We start from the raw sequence: 22166 nt of genomic DNA, 5'->3' as shown, positions 1-22166 counted from the left end.
CATACAATGACATTCGTAAATATAATGCACTTAGCTTTAGAAGAACCGACATCAGGCAGCAAAGTTCCAACAGATACTTCTGAGGCAGGATCAGATTGAGACATCTTGCAAAATGTAAAATAAAAAACAACATATAAAGCAAACTTTGTCAATTTCCTTATATGACAGTTTCAGGAATGGAAAAAAAATGCAAATAGCATAGTCCTCTGACATAAAAAAAGGCAAAAGGCAAAAGCAATGGGGCAAATAAATAATGAAAAAAATTTAGAGCCAAGTATGACAACGTAACTGAAATTTTTTTTGGCGCCAACCATGTCTGGAAATGACACACTCGAGTCACTAACGACGCAACTCTGTGTGAACCTCTGCGTCAACTATGACGCCGGAAATGACGAACTTGCGTCAACGGACGTGCCTTTCGCACCAAAAAAATTATCGCACCAAGAATGACGCAATAAAGTGTAGCATTTGGTGCACCCGCGAGCCTAAGTCAGCCCGCAATTTGAAACAAAGTAGTCAATTGAAAAAAAGACTAAACCCCAGGTAAGGAAAATATTTCTTAATATTAACTTCCCCAAATATGACAATCTGCAAAAGGAAATACATGAACCTGACTCATAGCAAATATAAGTACAATACATATATTTAGAACTTTATATAAATGCATAAAGTGCCAAACCATAGCTGAGGTGTCTTAAGTAATAAAAAACATACTTACCAAAAGACACCCATGCACATATAGCAGATAGCCAAACCAGTACTGAAACAGTTATCAGTAGAGGTAATGGTAAATTGAGAGTATATCGTCAATCTGAAAAGGGAGGTAGGAGATGAATCTCTACAACCGATAACAGAGAACTTATGAAATAGACCCCCGTTAGGGATATCATCATATTCAATAAGTGATACTCCCTTCACGTCCCTCTGACATTCGCTGTACTCTGAGCGGAATCGGGCTTCAACAATGCTGCGAAGTGCATATCAACGTAGAAATCTTAGCACAAACTTACTTCACCACCTCCATAGGAGGCAAAGTTTGTAAAACTGAATTGTGGGTGTGGTGAGGGGTGTATTTATAGGCATTTTGAGGTTTGGGAAACTTTGCCCCTCCTGGTAGGATTGTATATCCCATATGTCACTAGCTCATGGACTCTTGCCAATTACATGAAAGAAATGGGTTTTATATCCCTTTAATGCACTAGTGAATTTTCTTGTTGCAGTTTTATTTTTTGTCCCTTTATTTAAAGGGACATGAAACCCCAAAAAAATATTTCATGATACAGATAGAGAATACAATTTTAAACAACTTTCCAATTTACTTCTATTATTTAATTTGCTTCCCTCTCTTGTTATACTTTGCTGAAAGGTTTTTCTAGGTAAGCTCAGTGGCAGCAGAGAACCTAGGTTCCAGCTGTTGATTGGTGGCTGCATATATATATATATATATATATATAGATTGTGATTGGCTCACCCATGTGTTCAGTTGGAAACCAGTAGTGCATTGCTGCTCCTTCAACAAATGATTCCAAGAGAAAGAAACAGATTAGATAATAGAAGTAAATTAGAAAGTTGTTTGAAATTGTATTCTCTATCTGAATCATGAAAGAAAATGTTTGGGTTTCATGTCCCTTTAACATTATACAGTCAACTCTTCCCTAGCACTGATCAAATATGCAAGGGTCTTATCAGTACTGTGCAGGCATTAATCCCCTGCTTAAAAACCTTCATTAAAAATCATGAAATATCAAACTTTTCATTTTTTACAGTATTTCCTGTTTGAATTCCTGGAACCACGTGAAGTTGTATTCAATAAACTTATTGAGATCTCTGTAAGTATTCTGTGGGTTTGGGGTCAATAAATATTTCTAAATATGGTTATTTTTTCATACTTGTTAAATAGAATATTGTGTTCAGGTGATATGTGTTTAAAGGATAAAGGGTTAATATTTTAATGTTAATATCACTTACATTTCTATAAAGGGTTAGTTAATTAAAAAATAAAAGCCTACAATTATTTGTACACAATGCTTGCTTAGAATAGAGCAACATCTCATTTACATCTGGTTTTAACTGGCAACAGCAAAAGGAGACTATTCTCAAAGGGTCCAGCAAGAGCTGTGTATATGTAGTGTTCTACAAAAGAAACATTGCCATAAACCTTTTTTGCTGGTGTGTGCACCGTTGTTTCCTCTCTGTCTTCTATTTTTAAAAAGCATTTTCAGAATTAGGGAATGTATATGTTTTATTGTTTCAATGTTTTTGTCCACCATGGACTGTTGTGGACTGCTGTGCCATAGGAAGTACCAGTTCTGTGTCAGGTTCACATCTAACTCATATCTGTAACTGTTCTATTAATATGATGTCTGTGCTTGTGCATTAACTCATAGATATCTCTCATTTTAGGTTGTTCATGCTAAGAAAATCTCATTTATGGGAACACGGCTAGGGACATTTAAAATTGATGCAGGGACTGTGTATAACCAACCAGGTACTGAGAGAACATTGTTTAAATATTTATGTCAAAATCTACTGACATTTCATATGTTATTCTTGAATAAGTTGCATTGAATGTATCCACATGAATGCTTAGAGCAAGAATGACCAAATAATCAGCAAGATTACAAGTGTTGCGGTACGGCTATACCGCTGAAAAATTGGCCATTGCGTGCAGAATATGCAGGTCTCCCATATTACAAATAACGGCGATACACCTATACCGCTAGCATTTTAGCTTTTACGCAACTCTCCATTCTGCACTCAAAAAATGACTTTTGAGTGTGGAATTTTCATTGCGCTGTATTACAAGTTGTTTGGTCGGGCTATTACGCTAGCGTTATAGTTTATACCACCACGATCCATTCCGCGATCAAAGACTCATAACAAAAATGTTAGAAAGTACATTAACACTCATACACTACACTATTAACCCCTAAACCACCATCCACCCGCATCGCAAGTACTATATTAAACCTATTAACCCCTAATCCACAGTCCACCAACATTGCCAACTCTAAATAAACATATTAACCCCTAAACTGCCGACCCCCCACAGCACCAACACTAAATAAATCTATTAACCCCTAAACCACCGTCCCCCACATCGCTACTACTATTATAAAAAACTATTAACCCCTAAACTGCCACCCCCCCCATCGCAACACTAAACTAAACCTATTAACCCCTAAACCACCGTCTCCCCACATCGCAACTACTAAACTAAACCTATTAACCTCTAAGCCGTCGGCCCCCCACATCACAAAACACTAAATTAAACTATTAACCCCTAAACCTAACACATACATACATAGTAACATAGTAGATAAGGTTGAAAAAAGACTGAAGTCCATTGAGTTCAACCTATACAAATCTAAAATACTTACAAAAAGCTCCAGTTAATCTTAAATAATCTCATTAAAAGGTGACCCATTTAATACTAGCAATCATATCCATGAATTTTGTTTCTAGACAGAAATGTATCCAAACAATTTTTAAATGTATCTAGGGTATTGGCATTCACTACCTCCTTTGGTAATGAGTTCCAGAATGTTATTGCTCTTATAGTGAAAAAACGTTTCCGTTGCAGGAGATTAAATCTCCTTTCCTCCAACCTTAAATTGTGACCTCTTGTCACAAACAATTTTCTTGGAATAAACAGAGCTTCTGCCATCTCTGTATATGGGCCTTCAATATATTTATATAAAGTAATCATGTCACCTCTCAAGTGCCTCTTTTCTAAAGAAAACAGACCCAGTTTGGGTAGCCTCTCCTGATAGCTTAAATTCTCCACCCCCTTATTAGATTTGTGGCCCTTCTCTGAACTTTTTCTAGTTCTGCAATATTATTTTTTGCAATCAGTCCCCAGAACTGCACTCCATACTCAAGGTGAGGTCTTACCAGGGATTTATATAGTGACAGAATTATGCTTTCTTCCCTTGAATCAATGCCTCTTTTAATACATGCTAGTATCTTATTAGCCTTTGTAGCCGCTGCCCTGCATTGTGCACCCATCTTTAGCTTGTTATCTATTACTACTCTCAAATCCCTTCCTCCTCTGTTTAGATAAATCTTGTCCCATTTAAATAATACATTGCCTGCTTATTTTTACTTCCAAAATGTAGAACCTTGCATTTTCTCGTAACACCCCTAACTTTAAATTAAACTTACAATATAACTGTCTTAAAATAAATAAAAATTACTTGTGAAAAAAACAACCTAAGATTAAACTATAAATAATCCTAACATTACTATTTTAAAAAATAAAATTAAAATAAAAAAACCTGAATTACAATATTAAAAAATCCAAACACTACGAAATTTTTTTAAAAAACCTAACATTACAAAAAACAAACACTAAAATTACGAAAATTAAAAATAATCTAAGATTACAAAAAATAATAAACAAAATTATCCAAAATAATAAAAATTAAACCTATTCTAATAGCCCTATAAAAACAAAAACAACACCCCAAAATAAAAACACCCCCTAAACTATCAATAAACTACCAATAGCCTTTAAAAGGGGCTTTTGTAGGGCATTGCCATAAGTTAAACAGCTCTTTTACCTACAACAATTACAAAGTCCTCCCTAAAAGTAAACCCCCCACCTAACCAACCCCCCCCCCCAAAAAAAACAAAGTCTAAAAAAAACCTAAACTCCCCATTGCCCTTAAAAGGGCAATCAGCTTTGTTGTGCCCATTAAAATAAAAAAATGCCATAATCTAAAAAAAAAACCACCCAAAAAAACCCTAACCCAAGAAAATGTACTCACCGTTCCTGAGGTCCGGAAGTCCAGGCGGCAAAGATCTTCTTCCAGGGCGGCACCACAATATTCAAATAAGCCAATAGGATGAGAGCTGCTTAAATCCAATGCTGTTCAAATCAGCTATTTTTTGCGTTATTTACGCACCGGGTTTAGCACACAACTTGTGATCTTAGTGTTTATTCCTAATAAACTAAAGTGAATGTAAACACCTTGAGATTGTAATATAAACTTTTAATATAAACTGTTTAGTTATATGTAGTAAAACAACTTTGCAATATATTTTCGTTATTTTTTTGCCCCCCTTTCATTTAGCAATGTAAATTATATATTTTTTAATTCTAAGAACTGATTTGTAAATGAGGTTCTTCCCTTCATGAAACCAGTCTGGTCACTGTGAATTAGATCTGGTATCACTAACTGCAATCTCGCAGCAGTAATTCTAGGCAATAATTTATAGTCCGTATTCAAGAGAGATATAGGACAATAAGCTTCTACATTTTATGGATTTTTGCACTTTTTAAGAATTAATGTAATAAAAGATCTAGTAAATGTTTTGTTCATCTCTGTACCTTGTATAAAATAAGTTATTTAAATGATGAATTGGAACTACTATACCATTGGCTAGGATCTTATAATATCCAGCAGGCAATGAATCTGGGCCTGCTGCTTAATTACACACTACTAGTTTAATGGCCTTGACTATTTCCTCCTTAGTAATGGGTTAATTTCATTTACATAAATCCTCAGGTGTTGCATGAGGAAGGATACAACCATCAGTGAAAACGTTATTTACCTAGGAGAACATATTTGCTTATAGCAGACATCCTCAAACTTGGCCCTCCAGAGGTTTTGGAACTACATTTCTCATGATGCTCAGCCAGCTGATATGCTGGCTGAGCATCATGGGAAATGTAGTTCCAAAACCTCTGGAGGGCCAAGTTTGAGGATGTCTATCTTATAGTAATCTGATATAAATATTGTATCTTTTCCCTATATTGCGTCAATAATATTGGAATCTCTAGATTGTTTAATCAGGGTTGATAAACATTTACCCATCTTCCCCCATAACAATATAACATAGCACTTGATCTTAATGCACCTATGGAAGAAATTCTATAACAAGAAAGCTTCTGTTTCTTTTTTAGTTTGCATATAAAGCTCCCAATTCCGTATAGAAGAGTCCCTTAAATATGCATTATATGAGTTGTTTAGCTGATTAGAGAGTTGTAAATTTCAAGCATTTTTATTTTTTTTAGGTTTAAAATATGCTTTTATTTTTCCCCTTAAAACTGCTTTAGATGCCTCCCAATATACTTCATGATTGTGTACTGAGTTTTCATTATGATGCACATATTCTTTCCACTTTTCTAAAAGCCAACTCCTGAATTTTACATTAGAATATAGATACTTGGGAAAAATAAAAGAAGAGGGGCTATTTCTAATAAAATTTAAAGGGATACATAAAGTAACTGGCACATAATCTGATATAATAATTGGTGTAATATCTGCTTTAATATCACACAATCGATTTCTTGTTCACTAAAAAGTAATCAATTCTAGAAAGGATTTAGATTCACAAGTGAACCCTTTAACATCCAGGTTTAGTAATCTCTATATGTCGTTTAGATTCAAAACAATTCTAAAAGTTTTAATTAATTTTGGGCTAGATTACAAGTGGAGCACTAAATTATCACGCTCCCGCAAACGGGCAAATTTTCCCATTTGCGGGAGCGAGATAATTAACCAGTCATTACAAGTGGCTGGTTATTGCTACCGCAAGCTCGCGGTAGCAATTAACGCTTATAAAATCAACCAGAGATTAGATCTCTGGTTAATTTTATAAATCTGCCCCAAATGGCTTCAAAATACTGTCTAGTGTAGTCTATTAAAAAAAATAAAGATGACAGCATCTTTATTTTTTAATAAAATTACTGCGCTGGGCATTATTTTGGGGTTAAAATTGGTGGGAGTGGGGTGTTAGAAAAAAAATCAGCACTGAAAAGTGCCTTTACATTGCGGTCTAAGGGAACTGTGTGTTTCCATAGTCCGCAATGTAAATATATATGCATATATACACATATTAACACATAAATATATACGGCTCTCGTGAACACTATGCTAGCTCGCAATGTGACCGCGAGCTCTGGCGCTTTGTTTCTTGTTTAAAGGATCTATACTTAACTTTCCCTTGGTATAGAGGATCTAAGAGGGATTGAGGAATTAGATTAAACTCTCCAGCAAAACTGCTGTCATATAGTGAAAGTGCTGGAGACATGTGTACGCTTCTGAGCTTATATCCCTGCTTTTCAACAAAGGCTACGAAGAAAACAAAGAAAATGTGATAATAGAAGTAATTTGGAAAGTTGTTTTCAAATTGTATGCTCTGTCTGAATCACAAAAGAAATATTTTTGGGTTGAAGTCCCTTTAAGCCTTTATAAATATTAACAGTGTGTTTGTTTGATTGATCAAGGGTGATCATGGAGTGAACTTATGGCATAATACCTATTTCTTTCATGTAATTGGCAAGAGCCCATGAGCTAGTGACGTATAGGATATACAATCCTACCAGGAGGGGCAAAGTTTCCTAAACCTCAAAATGCCTATAATGCCTAGATTTCTACGTTGATATGCACTTCTCAGCATTTTGAAGCCCGATTCCTCTCAGAGTACAGTGAATGTCAGAGGGATGTGAAGGGAGTATCACCTATTGAATGCAATGGTTTTCCTCACGGGAGATCTATTTCATAGGTTCTCTGTTATCGGTCATAGAGATTAATTTCCTACCTCCCTTATTCAGATCGACGATATACTCTCATATACCATTACCTCTACTGATAACCGTTTCAGTACTGGTTTGGCTATCTGCTATATGTGGAAGGGTGTCTTTTGGTAAGTATGTTTTTATACAGTACAGATGGCCCTCGTTTTACAACGGTTCAATTTACACCGTTTCAGAATAACAACCTTTTATTCCAGTCATGTGACTGCTTTTGAAAAGCATTGAGAAGCAGTGCATTTATTAAAATAGCCAGTAGGTGGAGATGTCTGCTTGTGTTGCAACAAAGCCAAGCAAGCTGAAATTAATCAGTTTAACCAGACCTGAGCTATCTAGCAGATTTCAAAGGAACAAGAGCTTCCTGTCTATAAATCAGTCCAGATTGGAATGCATAGAAATAACTGTTTGCAGAAAAATGCAAGTGAAGTCTGTGTTGTGTGATTATTTTATTAGGTTTATAATGCTGTTTAGCATTTAAAGTCTTCATTTCAAAGCTTAAAAATAATGTATTAGGTGTTACTTATGACAATTTTGAGAGGGGCCTGGAACCTAACTCCCTCACTTCCCATTGACTTACATTATAAACTGGGTTTCAATTTACAACGGTTTCGATTTACAACCATTCCTTCTGGAACCTAACCCCGGCGTAAACTGAAGGTTACCTGTATACACTAATTGTCATATAATTACATGTAATAGACACTACTATAAAGAATAAGATGCACAGATACTGATCTAAAAATCCAGTATAAAACTGTGTAAAAACTTACTTAGAAGCTCTCAGTTCAGCTCTGTTGAAAAGGCAGTTGGAAAGCCCACTGCAAGTGGGAAATATCAGACACTCCCCCTCCCCCTTCTTTTGCATATGAAAAGACCCTTTACACAAACAGGAGCAAGCTGGAGAAGGTAGCTGACGGAATTCACATAAAACTTTGGGGCTTGGTTAGGAGTCTGAAAATCAGAGCAATGTTATTTAAAAATAAGCAAATCTATACATTTAAAAAAACAAAAAACTTTATTGGCGATTTAAATAGATCATCTACAAAACATTTATGCAAAGAAAAAATGAGTGTATAATGGCCCTTTAAGACACTCTCAGCTATGGTTTGGCATTTTATGTATTAATATAAAGTTCTAAATATATGTATTGTACTTATATTTGCCATGAGTCACGTTTATGTATATTTCCTTTTGCAGACTGTCAGTTTCATATTTGGGAAAAGCATATTTAGGGAAAAGCATATTTAGGAAAATATACCCCCAACATTGAAAGATTTGCTTCAGTAGCTTAAAATGACTAATTTGTCTCCATTACTTGTCATATCATGATTTTTTTTGTCATCTTTTTACTTAAAGAGATACTAAACCCAATTGTTTTCTTTTATGATTCGGATAGAGCATGTAAATTTAAGCAATTTTCTAATAGTATCATTTTTTCTTTGTTCTTTTGGTATCTTTATTTGAAAAAGTAGGAATGAAAGCTTAGGAGCCAGCCCATTTTTAGTTCAACACCCAGCTCCTAAGCTTACATTCCTGCTTTTCAAATAAAGATACCAAGAGAACAAATAAAAATTGATAATAGGAGTAAATTAGAAAGTTGCTTAAAATTGCATGCTCTATCTGAACCATGAAAGAAAAATTTGGGTTTAGTAATCTGTTAAAACAAGATAATATGTATATATCAACTATGTTACTTTTATATAAATAATATCTTAAAGGGACAGTAAACCTTAAAAATAATGTTATATAATTCTGCACATAGTGCAGAATTATATAACATTATTTAGGTGCTATAGCTCTAAATGCGTTTTTTACCTTTTAATTTGTTAAAAATATGGCGCTTTTACAGACCCGCTATCTGCTGAGCGGGTCTGTTATATTTAGTCAGCGCATCGGGCCAGCTGTATAGTCACAGCCCGGCCCGTCCGCGCCATAGCACTAAGTGCAGCTCGCTCCTGTGACAGGAGCTAGCTGCACTTAGTCTTATGGCGCGGTCGGGCCGGGCTGTGACTATACAGCTGGCCCGATGCGCTGACTAAATATAACAGACCCGCTCAGCAGAGAGCAGAGAGCGGGTCTGTAAAAGCGCCATATTTTTAACAAATTAAAAGGTAAAAAACGCATTTAGAGCTATAGCACCTAAATAATGTTATATAATTCTCCACTATGTGCAGAATTATATAACATTATTTTTAAGGTTTACTGTCCCTTTAACATTTAGCCTAAATCTCCATCTTCAAACATATGGTTTCTAAAGAGAAATGTTGTGTTATTTTATTACTATTACCCTCTGTTTAGATTAGTAAATGGTTGTAGAGATTCAGTCCTGAATAGGATTATCATAATATTCAAAGAACCAATAATGATTTCATATGAGTGTTAAATATATAATTGTTTGTTTTCCAGCTATATTTATATACAACAAATGTCCAATGAGATTCCAATTTACAAAATAATTGTGATTTCAAAAGTAAATGTAACACAATTAATGGCTAACTACTCCATATTATCCAATAGAAATCTGAGAACAAGAGGGGGGGGGGGCGGCAAAAACTTAAATTTACTTACATGTTAAACACTCAAATATATGAGTTTTTACATAGCAGGAATAGAAATAATGCAGTACTTGAGTGTTCTGAGACTACCATTTTGAATTCCATTGTTTATTATGAGAATAAATAGTCCAGAAAATAATTTGTCTGAAATCAAGTAAAATATGCCAAATATAAGGCACAGATATTGAGGTTTGCAATGATTTCCTCTTTTAACATATATAAAATCTGAGACATTCTCTCTTTATATATAAAAAGCAAGTGCACAACCATATGTATATTTGGTGCTCAAAGCATGATTTTTTTGGGTGGACATATTATTTTTATATCACAATTGCTAAAATACCACTCTAAAGAAGCAGTGCAGATATATTTTGTTTAAATGATCTCTGCCCTGTTTGTGCGCATGTATTCTTGTCCCGGTGAAGTTGCTAAATTCACAGATAAGTGATGTAAGTGGATTTTCAGAGCTGTATTGTGTACTACAGGTAACAGGTTAGCACTAAAAATGCAGGTTTACATTTTTGCTGTTTTTATAAAAATAAATAAGATTTTATAAAAATAAATTTTATATATATTATTTCACAAAGTTTGTACCAGCTAACAATGGAAATAATGACTACGGTCCAGGACCCCCTGTACTCAAATGTCAAGATGGGTACCCAGGTGCACGGCGGTTTAAAAAAATATATATAAAAAGAAAAAGAGCACAATTAGTAAACCTTATCCAGCAACCCCGTATAAAGCCTTACATAAATGTATAGATAAGAGCTGCCAGAGTCTCAAAAAACACCACATTCACGGATGTCAGATATATAACACACTAATTTATTATAATGTCAACCAATGTGCAAAAAATAAATAAAACCACATTATAAATGGTCTAAGGTAAATAGCATATGCACTGCATTCGTTACCCAAACAAGCAATTAGGGATCCCCAATAATCAAAAAAATAATCCGTGATTTCACTAATTAGAAAACAGTTCCAAAGTAAAAATTCTTTGAAAAAGACATCAGTTAGAAATTCAAATACCCCAGGCAGGTAAAAAACACACATGCGTTTCCCAGTGTTACCTGTATTCTGGATACCATAGTACCTTCACCGCTCTCCGGTCTTGTCTGTCAACATCTTAAAAACGCTTAGGGAGAATGACAAATTTTGCTTCTGGGTAGAGGATATTCAAACGCTGTAATTCCAAACAGCATGGAAGTCGGCTCAAGCCGAATATCAACCGCTACATGTGTTTCACCCTATGTCACTAAGGGCTTCCTCAGGCACAATTAATCGATGTATGTTTGAATATCCTCTACCCAGAAGCAAAATTCGGCATTCTCCCTATGCGTATTTAAGATGTTGACAGACAAGACCGGAGAGTGGTGAGCAGTGCTTATGAGTGACACGGGGTGAAGGTACTACGGTATCCAGAATACAGGAAACACTGGGAAACGCATGTGTGTTTTTTACCTGCCTGACACGGAGAAGGCCTCTATATGAGAAGCGTCAGTGTGAATTCCCTGCTGAACTGTTCATCTTATGTCCCATTGGCATTTGTTCAGCTTACTTTGTCCAAACTGTGCATTAAAGCTGTCAAAAAGCTTAAACTTTATTGATCTTTAACTGAGCATGAATACCTGAGCTTCAAGATACCTGCATTCAGTATGAAGATGTGGAGCATCACACACTAGTACCTGAAATAGATACAATTAGAGACCAGCTTTAAAGAGAGCTACAGGCACAGGAAGAAAACAACAGTAAGTAGTAACCCTGCTACTGTAGCTGTATCCGGCGAGTTAGTGTCTTTTTAACCATTGCTAAAGGTTTACACAAACAGGAGAAAAGTGCACCCAGATTTACCTGCAGCTGCTAATGTGAGTGATCTGCTCACAAATTTTTGTGTGGGCAACTCCAGATCACATAGGATGCATCACATTTCAGTAAGTGTTTCAGTATTTAAATAGTCATGAGGTGATCAGTAAAACATAAACTTCTCTAATCAAGTAGGACAGCCCTAGATTTAAATGTTCTCTTCTCTTTGTTACTGTGCATAATAAACCTGTTTTATGTTTTTGTTTTGGCAGACCACAGATTTCTTCAGAAATGGGCAGTTATAACTGACCCCAAGGATACCAGAGCTGGAATAAAAGGCTTTGTGAAGTGCAATTTATCAGTGCTTTCAAGGGGAGACCCTATGACAGCTCCTCCTTCTACCACCAGCGGGCAGAATGAAGATATAGAAAAGTAGGTAATTTGATATTCCGACCATAGATGGAATTAGCTATAATTATCTAATAAATTATCATCTTTGTTAGCAATGTGCCAACAGATTCTGCAGCCATATACAGGGGGTACAATAAATAAACATAAAACACAATACAAAGCAGGCAGACTGGCACAGAAGGATTAGATGACCCAGTTCTCTTACAGTCTAATCTTATATATTGCTATAAAAGTTTTATGGTCACTCAGAATCACATCACACCTTCACGGTTATCTAATAAATGGATAGATTTCCTTCTGAATATATATTTTGCCAAAATTATAGACAGGGAATTTTATACATAAAATCTGTACACTTTTCAGTTGGAATAGCAATTATACCAAAGGTACTTCATTCGTTTTTCTTTATATAGATCTTTAACCAAATGTATAATGTTATACTCAGCACCAAATTAGACCTTACTTATTATTTAATAGTGCAATCTTTTTGATTATTGCCAATCAGACTTGGTTGTTTTTAAGGTGTAAAAAACAAGTGTAAAATACAGTTTATTATATGGTTGAAAGTAACCATGGACGGATATTTATTGATTTATAGATGAACTTTTGCAACTTAATCGAGATCATTTCGGTGAACAAAAAATTGTAAATCTGGGTAAACAATAGCTACTCCATTTTTCTGAATACAAAAGTTAATTCTCTAGCTACTAAAAACAGAATGGTTATCCTTGGTTGGAGATATGTTTTAAAAAGCTTATAACTTAGTAGTAGTTTTCACAATAATTTAAACTCAAATTTTAAAACAGATCTCTTTATGTACAATGAAATAACTTGGCATTTTTATTGATTTATAGATTAACTTTTGCAACTTAATCGAGATCATTTCGGTGAACAAAAAATTGTAAATCTGGGTAAACAATAGCTACTCCATTTTTCTGAATACAAAAGTTAATTCTCTAGCTACTAAAAACAGAATGGTTATCCTTGGTTGGAGATATGTTTTAAAAAATCTTATAACTTAGTAGTAGTTTTCGCAATAATTTAAACTCTAATTTTAAAACAGATCTCTTTATGTACAATGAAATAACTTGGCATTTGAGATTTTTAAACTATGCCAACTGAAACTACTGTAGAATTAACATTGCATTCAGTTCTGATTGTATGCATTTTTTTGTTCTGTTAAAAGATACTCAATAAAAATTACTCAATATTTTTTAAACTTTGCCATCAACCTCTAGTGGTCACTCACCCGTCGCCTATTCATCCCATTCAAGGTTTACTCTATGGCTTATATGAAACACATCTTAAGTTCTGGAGTGATGCTCCTATCACTTCCATCGGGTATTTTTATAGGGAGACTTCTCTACTATCGCATGAAGGGATTATTTAGATCACTTCACTTCCCAGTAGACTTTATTTTGATTGATTATTATTATTATTGGTTATTTGTAGAGTGCCAACAGATTCCGCAGCGCTATAAACAAATGCGGAGTACAACAAAACAATTATATGGATCAAATGGGTAGGGGCCCTGCCAAGAGTTGCACTGTTGTAGTCAGCTCTTAAGAAGGTGATCTACAAACAGCTGGACTCTTAGGCTTACATGCTAAGGGGGTTTAGAAGATAGAGGTGGAGGAGAGGAACTGGTATAAAGAAAGGTTAGCATAGGTTGTATGCATCCCTGAACAGTAGAGTCTTTAGGGAGCGCTTGAAGCTTTCAAAACTAGGTAAGAGTCTTCTGGAGCGAGGCAGAGAGTTCCACAAGATGGGAGTCAGTTTGGAGAAGTCCTGTAAACGGGAGTGTGATGAGGTAACAAGAGAGGAGGAGAGAGTAGGAGGTCATGAGCAGAGCGAAGAGGACGGGAGGGAGAGTATCTGGAGACAAGGTCTGAGATATAGGGGGGAGCAGTGCAGTTGAGGGCTTTGTATGTCAGAGTGAGAATTTTGTGTTTGATCCTAGAGGCAAGTGGAAGCCAGTGAAGGGATTGGCAGAGAGGTGCAGCAGATGAAGAGTGACGTGTAAGGAAGATGAGCCTGGCAGAGGCATTCATTATGGATTGTAAAGGAGCTAGGCAGCAGGTGGGGAGACCAGAGAGGACAGAATTGCAGTAATTGAGGCGGGAAAGGATGAGAGAGTGGAATAAAATCTTAGTTGTGTCTTGTGTAAGTGTCTAATTTTAGAGATGTTTTAAGGTGGAAGTGGCTGGCTTTAGCCAAGGACTGAATGTGAGGAGTGAAAGAAAGATCTGAGTCAAATGTGACCCCGAGACATCGGGCTCGGGTAATGATGGAGTTGTCAACAGTTATAGAGAGATTGGGGATGGAGATTTTGGAAGAAGGGGGGAAAATAAGGAGCTCAGTTTTGGAGAGATTTAGCTTGAGGTAGTGAGAGGACATCCATGAAGAGATATGAGAGACAGTTAGTGACACGGGTTAGCAAGGAAGGAGATAGGTCTGGTGCAGAGAATTAGATTTGGGTATTGTCGGGATACAAATGATATTGGAAACCGTGGGACTTTATTAGGGAACCTAATGATGACGTGTAGATTGAGAAGAGAAGGGAACCGAGGACAGAGCCTTGTGGTACTCCGACAGAAAGTGGTGACGGGGCAGAGGAGGTTCCAGAGAAGGCTACACTAAAGGTACGGTTTGACAGGTAGGAAGAGAGCCACGAGAGGGCTGTGTCACAGATGCCAAAAGATTGGAGGGTTTGGAGCAAAAGAGGGTGGTCAACAGTGTCAAAGGCTGTGGACAGATCAAGGAGGATAAGCAGAGAAAAGTGGCCTTTTGGTTTTGCTGTAGGGTTGTTGGTAACCTTAACAATTGCTGTCTCTGTGGAGTGATGGGGATGAAATCCAGATTGCAGTGGGTCAAGGAGGGAGTTTGATGTAAGGAAATGGGATAAGTGTGCATATACTAGTTTTTCAAGAAGCTTTGAGGCAAGAGGGAGGAGGGAAATAGGGTGGTAGTTGGATGGGGAGGTAGGATCAAGGGAAGGATTTTTGAGGAAAGGTGTGACTAGTGCATGTTTCAGAGATGAGGGAAATATACCGGTGCTGAGGGAGAGGTTGAAAATGTGTGTGAATATAGGGATAATGGTAGCAGAGAGGGAGAGGAGTAGCTGTGAGCGAATAGGGTTATTGGGGACAGGTAGTGAGGTGAGAGCGCAGTATAAGTGCTGAAACTTCTTCCTCAGTAACAGCGGAGAATGAGCTAAAGTTTAAGATTATGTGGGTTGTGGTTGATGAGAGCATTTGAGGGGTGAGAGAATGGAATTATGTTGAGAGCTGATTTAGTTTCTGATGGAGTCGAATTGTAAATGAAGTGGCTGGCAAAGTCTTGAGCTGACAGAGAAGTTGTATTAGGATGTGGTGGGAGGGCGGAGAAGAGTATTGAAAGTGGAGAACAGACGTTTTGGGTTTGAAGAAAGATTAGAGATAAGAGTAGAGAAGTAGTGTTGCTTAAGGAGATTAAGGGCAGAATAATAGAAGTTCAAGATCAGCTGAACTCCGAGATTTTCTCCAGTGCCGGCGCTCAGCAGTACAGGAACATCTGCGTAGGTACTGTGTAAGAGGAGTATGCCAAGGCTGAGGATGAGTGTGTGATTTCCGAGCTATGGTAAGAGGGGCCAGATTGTCAAGGGCGGATGTAAGGGTGGAATTATAGTGGCAGATAGATTAGTCAGGGCAGGAAAAGGAGGAGAAGGATGAGAGGAGAGGTTCGAGGGAATTAGCAAGCTGTTGCTGATCTAATGACATAATGCTTCTGTGAGTTTGGTGTGAGGAGTAGAAGGAGGGAGAGTTGTAGGGAGGGATGATATGTTGTAAGCAAGGAGATGGTGGTCAGAAAGAGGAAAAGGGGAGTTTGTGAAGTTTGAGAGAGTGCATTGAAAGCTAAAGATCAGGTCAAGGGAGTGACCGTCTGTGTGAGTGGGAGAATCAGTCCATTGTGACAAACCGAAAGAGGAAGTGAGTTGCAGAAGTTGTTTTGCAGAAGAGGCAGTGGGATTGTCAAGAGGGATGTTGAAGTCTCCAAGAATGAGGACAGGGGTGTCTGAAGAAAGGAAATAAGGTAGCCAGGCAGCCAAGTGATCTAGAAATTGAGTTGAGGAGCCAGGGGGTCGGTATATGACTGCAACACGTATAGAGAGAGGAGAGAATAAGCGAATCATGTGGGTTTCAAATGAGAAAAATGTGAGGGAAGAGATGGGATGTATTTCTTGAAAGGTGCAACGAGAGGAAAGTAAAATACCAACACCACCTCCTTGTCTATTTCCAGACCTAGGAGTGTGGCTGAAGCGGAGACCCCCATGTGACAGAGCAGCAGTGGCTGCTGTGTCTAGGGGAGAGCCAGGTTTCTGTTAGGGCAAGAAGGTTGAGGGAGCAAGAAATAAAGAGGTCAAGTATAAAATTGAGCTTGTTGCAAACAGAGCTAGAGTTCCAGAGTGCACAAGTGAAAGGGGTAGTGGCTTTTGATGCAAGAGGAATGTGAGTAAGGTTGGCAGAGTTTTGTTTTCTGAGTCTATGGGACGTTACCACATGATGTGAACGGCTAGGCAGTTGACTGGAGACCAGGATTAGGGGAGATGTCACCAGCAGTTAGTAAAAGCAAGATGACATGAGAGAGATACAGATTTGCAGTAATGAGATTGTTTTTGAGATGAGGTGCAGGGGGAGAAAGAGTGTTTAGAATAGGTAAAGTTTCAAAAGTAAGGTGAGTTTAAGAGAGATGGGCTAATAAACAATGCAGGTGGAGAGGGAGTAATTGAATAATGTATTTTATTATAGAGACAAGAGGGCAGCAAAAAGGAATGTGAATATATTGAGCATTTTTACAAAAGTGGGAACCAATTAAACACATAAGACACAATATTACAGTAGCAGTTGCATAAGGAACAATGAGGTACATAAAACATAATATTACTCTCTCTCTGTTTCCCCGCTCCTCACCCCCGCACACATAGACACATTGTACACGCTTTTGTGCACCCTCTATACCTTAGATCCAAGGGGAGGTAGTTAGGGCATAGGCATTCCATCTTTAGGGTAGTTAGAATTTGTTAGGTTAGTGTTTAGAGTTAGAATGGTTGTTCGTTGAAAATAATATAAAATATTGAGGGATACGTGCAAGCTAACAGGTTTAAAGTGGCATGTTATAAGTTATAATCAACAGATCCATAATGCATCTATCCGGTAAGACTGCCTCACCTTTGACATGTGAAAGATATATGTTATATTTGCTCATACTCACTGTGTTACTGTGCCTTGTAAATCTGCCTACCAATGTCAAGACAAATGGATGTATTTGTGGATTGTGTGTTATTTTGTTGTATCCTCAATAATAAAAACAAATTTAAAAAACAACAACATAATATTACAAAAGTACTTGCCTTGTGTCTTGCTCCTTGCCCAATCCTTGTTCAATTCTTGTATAATTCTATTGTTAATGCCTCACTTATAAAATGTACACTGCCCAGGCAATGCACCCCTATGCAATGCACCTCCCAAACTTGTGTGAAATATATGGAGGCAGGTCAGTCAGCTGAATCCACTAAATTTAGTTGATTGCTAATCAAAGACAATTTGAAAGTTAGATTCTGGTCTGGTCAGGGTGAGATGTTAAGTAAACAGACAAAAATATTTGGAGGAGGTTAAAACTATGGCATAAGACAGCTATACATTTTAGAATAATAGCAAGTATTGATAAGGATTGAACATCACATGGCAATTAACAAAACATTAGAAGTAAGACATTGGATAACAGTACAACAATTGTAGGACTAAATTAACAACCTAAAATCATTTGCTCTATATAAATATACACGTACCAGAAGAGAGTTACAGGAGAGGAAAAAACACCAGAGTGCAGGTGAATGCTTTGCAGATTGACAGGGACTCTATTCAAATACCATAAGAGAGTTACAAGAGAGGAAAAAAACACCAGAGTGCAGTGAATGCTTTGCAGATTGACAGGGACTCTATTCAAATACCATAAGAGAGTTACAAGAGAAGAAAAAACACCAGAGTGCAGTGAATGCTTTGCAGATCGACAGGGACTCTATTCAAATACCATAAGAGAGTTACAAGAGAGGAAAAAACACCAGAGTGCAGTGAATGCTTTGCAGATTGACAGGGACTCTATTCAAATACCATAAGAGAGTTACAAGAGAGGAAAAAACACCAGAGTGCAGTGAATGCTTTGCAGATCGACAGGGGACTCTATTCATGTACCATAAGAGAGTTACAAGAGAGGAAAAAAACACCAGAGTGCAGTGAATGCTTTGCAGATTGACAGGGACTCTATTCAAATACCATAAGAGAGTTACAAGAGAGGAAAAAACACCAGAGTGCAGTGAATGCTTTGCAGATTGACAGGGACTCTATTCAAATACCATAAGAGAGTTACAAGAGAGGAAAAAACACCAGAGTGCAGTGAATGCTTTGCAGATCGACAGGGACTCTATTCATGTACCATAAGAGAGTTACAAGAGAGGAAAAAAACACCAGAGTGCAGTGAATGCTTGCAGATCGACAGGGACTCTATTCACGTACCATAAGAGAGTTACAAGAGAGGAAAAAAACACCAGAGTGCAGTGAATGCTTTGCAGATTGACAGGGACTCTGTTCATGTACCATAAGAGAGTTACAAGAGAGGAAAAAAACACCAGAGTGCAGTGAATGCTTTGCAGATTAACAGGGACTCTATTCACGTACCATAAGAGAGTTACAAGAGAGGAAAAAAAACACCAGAGTGCAGTGAATGCTTTGCAGATTGACAGGGACTCTATTCACGTACCATAAGAGAGTTACAAGAAAGGAAAAAAGAAAGAAAAAAAAGATTGATACCATCTTATGGCCTCTATTTATCATGCCGTCGACTTTCTAGCATTCAACGGCACCAATACGCTCGAAAAGATCGCCTAACATCGCTTCCGCGGACCTGAATACGCTCGCCAAAATTATGAAGAAAGCTGTCAAAAAGCCACGCACTAAGTATGGTGCGATGAGCAGCGGACTGTTGTTAACTAACCAGTCATCGATCTCGCTGCTCATCGCTTATTCGCAGCTTTCTTGCTACCCTGTCACTAAGCACCCACATTATACTATACTGTTTATACCACTATAACCGCTGTCCCAGAGCCCACTGCACCTAAATAAAGTTATTAACCCCTAAACCGCCGCTCACGGAGCCCACTGCAACTAAATAAAATGTTTAACCCCTAAACCGCCGCTCACGGACCCCGCCGCCACCTACATTAAATTTATTAACCCCTAATCTGACCCCCCTCCACCGCCGCCACCTACATTAAATTTATTAACCCCTAATCTGACCCCCTACACCGCCGTCACCTACATTAAATTTATTAACCCCTAATCTGACCCCCTACCACCGCCGCCACCACCTACATTAAATTTATTAACCCCTAATCTCCCGCCCCCAACATCGCCACCACTATATTAAATTTATTAACCCCTAAATTTAAGTCTAACCCTAACCCCCCCCACTAATTATAAAAATATAATTTAAAATACTCTAAATAAATAATTTCTATTTAAAACTAAATACTTACCTGTAAAATACACCCTAAGATAGCTACAATATAACTAATAGTTACATTGTAGCTATTTTAGGGTTTATTTTTATTTTACAGGCAAGTTTGTATTTATTTTAACTAGGTACAATAGTTAGTAAATAGTTATTAACTATTTAATAACTACCTAGCTAAAATAAATACAAAAGTACCTGTAAAATAAAACCTAACCTGTTACAATGACACCTAACACTACACTATAATTAAATAAATTAAAATAAATTAACTACAATTAACTACAATTAATTAAAATTAACTATGTACAAAAAAATACACTAAATTACAGAAAATAAAAAATAATTACAAGCTTTTTAAACTAATTGCACCTAATCTAATCCCCATAATAAAATAAAAAAGCCCCCCAAAATAATAAAAATCCCTACCCTACACTAAATTACAAATAGCCCTTAAAAGGGCTTTTTTGCGGGGCATTGCCCCAAAGTAATCAGCTCTTTTACCTGTAAAAAAAAAAGACAATACCCCCCAAAATTACAACCCACCACCCACACACCCAACCCTACTCTAAAACCCACCCAATCCCCCCTTAATAAAACCTACCACTACCCCCCTGAAGATCACCCTACCTTGAGACGTCTTCACCCAACCGGGGCCTAAGTCCTCAACGAAGCCCGGGCGAAGTCTTCATCCAACCGGGCAGAAGAGGTCCTCCAGATGGGCAGAAGTCTTCATCCAGGCGGCATCTTCTATCTTCATTCCATCTGACGAGGAGCGGCTCCATCTTGAAGACATCCAACGCAGAGCATCCATCCAGACCGACGACTACCCGACGAATGAATATTCCTTTAAATGACGTCATCCAAGATGGCGTCCCTTGAATTCCGATGGCTGATAGAATTCTATCAGCCAATCGGAATTAAGGTAGGAAAAATCCTATTGGCTGATGCAATCAGCCAATAGGATTGAGCTTTGCATTCTATTGGCTGATTGGAACAGCCAATAGAATGCAAGCTCAATCCTATTGGCTGATTGGATTTTTTCCTACCTTAATTTCGATTGGCTGATAGAATTCTATCAGCCAATTGGAATTCAAGGACGCCATCTTGGATGACGTCATTTAAGGACCAGTCATTCGTCGGGTAGTCGTCGGTCAAGATGGAGCCGCTCCTCGTCGGATGGATGAAGATAGAAGATGCCGCCTGGAGGAAGACTTCTGCCCGCCTGGAGGACCTCTTCTGCCCGGGTTGGATGAAGACTTCGCCCGGCTTCGTTGAGGACTTAGGCCCGGTTGGGTGAAGACGTCTCAAGTAGGGTGATCTTCATGGGGGTCGTGTTAGGTTTTATTAAAGGGGGATTGGGTGGTTTATAGAGTAGGGATGGGTGTGTGGGTGGTGGGTTTTAATGTAGGGGGGTATTGTCTTTTTTTTTACAGGTAATAGAGCTGATTACTTTGGGGCAATGCCACCGCAAAAAGCCCTTTTAAGGGCTATTTGTAATTTAGTATAGGGTAGGGATTTTTATTATTATGGGGGGCTTTTTTTATTTTATTAGGGGGATTAGATTAGGTGTAATTAGTTTAAAATTCTTGTAATAATTTTTTTATTTTATGTAATTTAGTGGGGTTTTTTTGTACTTTAGTTAATTTTATTTTAATTAATTGTAGTTAATTTTATTTAATTTATTTAAATATAGTGTAGTGTTAGGTGTAATTGTAACTTAGGTTAGGTTTTATTTTACAGGTACTGTATATTTGTATTAATTTTAACTAGGTACTTACGGCTAGATTTAGAGTTTTGTCGGTAAGGACCCGCGTAGCTAACGCTGGCTTTTTTCTGGTCGCACCTTTAAAATAACTCTGGTATTGAGAGTCCATATAATGTCAGCGTTAGGCTCCAAAAAAGGAGCGTAGAGCATATTTAACGCAAATGCAACTCTCGATACCAGAGTTGCTTACGGACGCGGCCAGCCTCAAAAACGTGCTCGTGCACGATTCCCCCATAGGAAACAATGGGGCTGTTTGAGCTGAAAAAAAACCTAACACCTGCAAAAAGCCGCGTTCAGATCCTAACGCAGCCCCATTGTTTGCTATGGGGAAACACTTCCTACGTCTGCACCTAACACTCTAACATGTACCCCGAGTCTAAACACCACTAACCCTTACACTTATTAACCCCTATTCTGCCACCCCCCGCTATCGCTGACCCCTGTATATTATTTTTAACCCCTAATCTGCCGCTCCGTAAACTGCCGCTACTTACATTATCCCTATGTACCCCTAATCTGCTGCCCCTAACACCGCCGACCC

At 37.6% G+C, this 22166-nt stretch overlaps 1 protein-coding gene across 1 annotated transcript in view; it reads left to right on the top strand.

Annotated features, from left to right (window-relative positions):
- Window positions 1-1760: 1760 nt before the first annotated feature.
- LOC128642623 (fer-1-like protein 4) overlaps window positions 1761-22166 on the top strand; it is a 210947-nt gene continuing 190541 nt past the window's right edge. Inside the window, exons 1-3 of the mRNA XM_053695431.1 lie at window positions 1761-1829; window positions 2404-2488; window positions 12174-12333. Coding sequence (XP_053551406.1) covers window positions 2431-2488; window positions 12174-12333 — 218 coding nt within the window. The 5' untranslated portion in view covers window positions 1761-1829; window positions 2404-2430. The remainder of the gene's footprint in view (window positions 1830-2403; window positions 2489-12173; window positions 12334-22166) is intronic.

The sequence above is a fragment of the Bombina bombina genome, chromosome 1 (assembly GCF_027579735.1).
Source record: "Bombina bombina isolate aBomBom1 chromosome 1, aBomBom1.pri, whole genome shotgun sequence".
In the NCBI taxonomy this organism is placed as follows: domain Eukaryota; kingdom Metazoa; phylum Chordata; class Amphibia; order Anura; family Bombinatoridae; genus Bombina; species Bombina bombina.
Note: the sequence above shows the minus strand (reverse complement) of the source record. Positions and strands in the feature narration are given on the sequence as shown.